Below are 5,000 nucleotides of genomic sequence, written 5' to 3'. Positions count from 1 at the left end.
AGAAAGAGACAGGGAGGAGAGGAGACAGAAGGAGCAGGAGAGGATACAGAGAGAGAGGGGGGGGGGAAGAGAGGTAGGGAGGTGAAGAAGAAAAAAATAGAAGAAAGAGGAGAGAAAGAAGTTGGGTTGGAGGGCGTGAGGGAAGAGAAAGAGAAAGAAGGGTCAGAGAAAGAGTCTACCTTCACATGTTCTTCCATCAGCCTGCAGCTCATAGCCTTTGGCACAACCACACTGCGCCGTGAGACCGCCGTCATCGCTGGTACACACATCAGTACAGTTTGCAGACGCACACACTGCGCTCAGGGATGTGTCTGTGGATACAAAAACAAAACGACAAGATTCAAAGATGTGTCAATTTATATGAAAACAAAAAAACAAAATCCAACGATGTGTCTATGGATACAAAAACAAAACAACAAGATTCAAAGATGTGTCTGTCGGCAGAAAAACAAAACAAGGCTTGAGATTGACTTACAAAAACAAAACAGAACAACAAGACTTAGTGACTGACTTCCAGCCTCACACCCTGTGCTCAAGGATGTGTCTATCAGCAGAAAAACAAAACATGACCTAGAGATTGACACACATTCACACACCCCGCCCAGGGATGTGTCTGGGAGCACAAAAACAAAACAGCAAGACTTACCTCACACACAATGCTCAATGATATTATGTGTGTCAGTAGAAAAACAATACAACATGGGACTGGCTCAGAGTTTAGTCCAGATAAAGATAAACGCACTTTTAATTTCTTATATATTTTAAGCGTGTGTGTGTGTGTGTGCATATGTGTGTGTGTTTGTGTGTGTGTGTGTGTGTGTGTGTGTGTGTGTGTGTGTGTGTGTGTGTGTGTGTGTTGTTGTTGTTGTTGTTATTGTTGTGTGTATGTGGTAGCCTATCCGTTCGAAATGTTTGGAGCCCCGAAGAGCGTACTCTTCGCCAGGGCCACAGCCTCTCTTGGGTAGCAGGTGAGGCAGTCCAACCTCCTTGAATCCTCCCCAAAGAGATGCCACCGCCGGATGTCGTTGTTGTTGTTGTTGTTGTTGTTGTTGTTGTTGTTGTTGTTGTTGTTGTTGTTGTTGTTGTTGTTAAAGTACAAGTCTCACCTCTCTCACAGCTGTGCCCATCTGACTGCAAAGTGTTTCCCGGGAAGCAACCGCACTCAAAGCTCCCCTCTGTGTTGGTGCAGTCATGGTCACAGTTGTTGGTGGCCTCTGCACACTCGTCGATATCTGAATATATATGTCGGGCATTGTGGTGAAACGACGTGATCGTCAATATCTGAATATATATGTGGGGGGTCAAGGTGAAGGTGAATTGAAACGATCATTAATTTATTATAAATATATGTGTGGGATCAAAGTGAAATTAGACGGTTCGTCAATATCTGAATAAATTTTTGGGATTGTGGTGAAATGAGGCAATCGTCACAAAATTGAAATTAAAAAAACCGACATCATTCCCACTGTTGTACAACTTTCAAAACCAAAACCTTTTACTATTAGATGGTGCCAATAACTCCATAATATGCTCAAAAATTGATGAACATTGAGTGGCTGCACAAAAAAATGATAACGTGAATCTTCACGATGTATGATCGCTCAACAGCGTCTGTAGTGTAGGTGTTGAGGTCTTCACTGTCGTAGGCATCCACCCGAGAGCGATTCTCGAGTGGGAAGATTTTTTATTGAGCATCTCTGGCTTTGACAAAGCCCAGTCCGAGATGAGTCGGTAAAAAGTTGTTGGAGATGCATTGAATACACTCCCAAGAAGTCAAGTAATTGCATAACAAGGAAAGTGTCCGATTGGAACCCACAGGGTAAAAGATCCAGGGAAAGACCACGTGGAACCTGGAGAAGAGTCACGGAAATGGATGTACCGAAAAGTTGGAAGACATAGACTGACATCAAGTGACTAGCCCAGGACAGGAAAAGTTGGAAAGTGTTTGTCCGTGGCCTATACCCTAGTGCAGGGTGAGAAAGAATTTGTTCGTGGCTATACCCTGGTGCAGGGTGAGAAAGAGTTTGTTCGTGGCCTATACCCTGGTGCAGGGTGAGAAAGTGTTTGTCCGTGGCCTATACCCTGGTGCAGGGTGAGAAAGAGTTTGTTCGTGGCCTATACCCTGGTGCAGGGTGAGAAAGAATTTGTTCGTGGCCTATACCCTGGTGCAGGGTGAGAAAGAGTTTGTTCGTGGCCCATACCCTGTTGCAGGGTGAGAAAGTGTTTGTTCGTGGCCTATACCCTAGTGCAGGGTGAGAAAGGAAATGACGATGATGACCTTTGAGTTTGTGCACGGGTGTTGGGACTCTCTCAGCCCGGGTTTGCTCTGACAGACAGGGTCGTAAGCCCGCTTCCTCAATGGTCTAAATTGTGTCGCCTGTGGTGTAAAAGACAATTGTGTCACGACGCGGTGGAATCAGGCACTCATCAATTTTTGGGCATAAGGAGTTATTGGTATCATCTTAAATGTTGCTCATTTGTCTTGCTTTTGATTTTAAAAAATACTCATTTATCTTCGATAGAAATCGAGATATGTCGAATTGAGGCAAGTGAGGTCACTTGATTTCAGAAGTAAAATTAGAGAGAAAATGACTGCCAAAATTTGCCAACTTCTAAAGCTTGAGAGTCCTTAGAAACTGTAAATTTACGTTTTTGTGCATTTAATTAATCAACAATTTTCAGTAAAAAGCAACACAGCAATGCTATTTTAAATAGACATAAACGGGAAGAAAAATATTACTTTCCTCTATATCATTATTTTGACGGGCGCCAGGTATCACCACGATGCCTCATGTCACAATTACATTTTCTAAAATCTACTATACGCCTAACTTGAACATAAAACATAAAAAAAACACAAATTCGTGGCAATCACAACGAAGCCATAGATTGGGCGTACTGAAATTGTGCTCCATAATAATATGTTGATATCGTAATAGCAAGACATTCTGGGAATGTATTGACTGCCTGGCACAGACCTACATTGGGGGGATCTCGTGGCCAAGAGGTTAAGGCGTTGGCCTCTCATTCAAAGGTCCCGGGTTCGAATCCGAGTAGCGACCGACAAATTTTCTTCTCTAAAATTGTCTCCTTTCACCTCCTTTCATGCTCTCTGGCAATGTTCTGTCGTCTGCTTTCGTCACTTCTTTCTGCCACCACTCCCCCAGCTCCTTTACCCTCCTCCTCTGGGCTCTTGGCTCTTTCTACTGCTACTCCTTGGCTCCTTCTTACTGCTGTCTTTCAGCCACACCCCTGATCTTCTGGTAGGAAAGATCTACACGTAGCCTTTTCGGACAAGGGTGAATAATCTCGGAGAGCCGGTGTGCAAGTTGCGCATGTTAAAGATACCCTGGTGGTCTAAAATCGATAAAAGTAGGCTTCGGCCACCACCAGGGCAAAATTTAAAATGTCCTACCAACTGAAAATATTAAGTGTGTCCCGCGCGCTCATATGACTTTATGCAGTTGCAAGCGACGTAAAACACTTACCAAAAACAAAAAAAAACCCTACATTTAAAAAAATGGCGTCGCCTCTATTATAACACACTCATGACGTAGAATGTTATAAGGGAAATACGTGCATGTCATGACTACATTATCTCTCTTTGACTGTCTATGTCCGTTGGATCCCCCCCCCTCCCCCCACCCTCTCTTCTGTCTGTCTGTCTGTATGTCAGTCTGTCTGTCTCTGTCTGTCTTGTCTTTCTCTCTCTCTCTCTCTCTCTCTCTCTCTCTCTCTCTCTCTCTCTCTCTCTCTCTCTCTCTCTCTCTCTCACACACACACACACACACACACACACACACACACACACGCACTCGTGATTAATATTTATAATAGATAGATAGATAGATAGATAGATAGATAGATAGATAGATAGATAGATAGATAGATAGATAGATAGATAGATCAACAGACAGACAGGCAGACAGACAGACTGACAGATAGACATAACAGACAGACAGACACTGACAGACAGACAGACATAACAGACAGACAGTCAGGGCACTCTCACCCGTGCAGTTTCCTGCTCCGTCCTCCCTGAAGTGCTCATCGCACGGACACTCGTAGGAGCCGACTGTGTTGACACACGTGCTGTGAGCGGGACACGCGTCTGTCGTATTGGCACACTCGTTCACGTCTGAAAACACACCACAACAACACACTCGTTCACATTTATTTAACAATTATTGCTCATTTCTATTATGCATGCGGCTGTGAGCCTGTTTGTGAGCGCAAAGATGCTATTGTCTTTACTTGGTTATGTCGTACACAGATGTGTGTTGAGGAGAGGATGTGTGACTGTGAGAGAATGTGCATATATATTATATAGATCTAGTAGTGTGTTTGGGTTTGCGTTTTGCACACGCGCGTGTGTTTGCGTGTGTGTGCGTGAGTGTGTACCTGTGTGTATATGGGTTTACGTGTGAGTGCGTATGTATGGGGGTGTCTGTTGGTGTGTATGTGTAAGTGTGTAGACCTACGTGGGGGAACACCAAACCAATACACCAGGATCTGGACAATAAAGATTAATTTATCTTATCTTAGCTGTTCTTATATCTGTAACAACACAACAACGACACACGTGCTCACATGTGAAAACGCACACACAAAAATGTAACTCATTGAGGACACGCATACGCTACCCTAGAAATACAAGTTCTAGATCTATCTACTCTAGTTTTGAGAAATTTGACGTTAACGAGTTTGAGTTTCACAACATGTCAAATTTTTTCGAAAGAAATTCTTTGAATACCTTGATAACGACTCTGATTAATAACCTTGCGGGTTTTGATAGGGCAAATAGATTATTCTGTGTAAACGAAACCGTATCAAACCTACCGTTGCAGGCCCCATCTCCCAGGTTCTGATAGCCGTCTGGACAGTCTCCACACTCAAAGCGTACAGTAGCCGTGGTGTTGGTGGAGGGGACGTTAGTACACGCCTGGCCCTCTGAACACGGCTCTTCGCTACACGCGTCCACCTCTGTCTCACACTCCGCG

The 5,000-nt window shown here is 44.0% G+C and overlaps 1 protein-coding gene across 1 annotated transcript in view; it reads right to left on the bottom strand.

Annotated features, from left to right (window-relative positions):
* LOC101848972 overlaps positions 1-5,000 on the bottom strand; it is a gene marked incomplete in the record, with an annotated part of 113,683 nt that overhangs the window by 48,946 nt on the left and 59,737 nt on the right. The window contains 4 exon segments of the mRNA XM_013083170.2: positions 180-311; positions 1,107-1,232; positions 4,013-4,138; positions 4,840-5,000. Coding sequence (XP_012938624.1) covers positions 180-311; positions 1,107-1,232; positions 4,013-4,138; positions 4,840-5,000 — 545 coding nt within the window.

Source organism: Aplysia californica, unplaced genomic scaffold (genome assembly GCF_000002075.1).
Source record: "Aplysia californica isolate F4 #8 unplaced genomic scaffold, AplCal3.0 scaffold00215, whole genome shotgun sequence".
NCBI classification, from domain to species: Eukaryota; Metazoa; Mollusca; class Gastropoda; order Aplysiida; family Aplysiidae; genus Aplysia; species Aplysia californica.
Note: the sequence above shows the minus strand (reverse complement) of the source record. Positions and strands in the feature narration are given on the sequence as shown.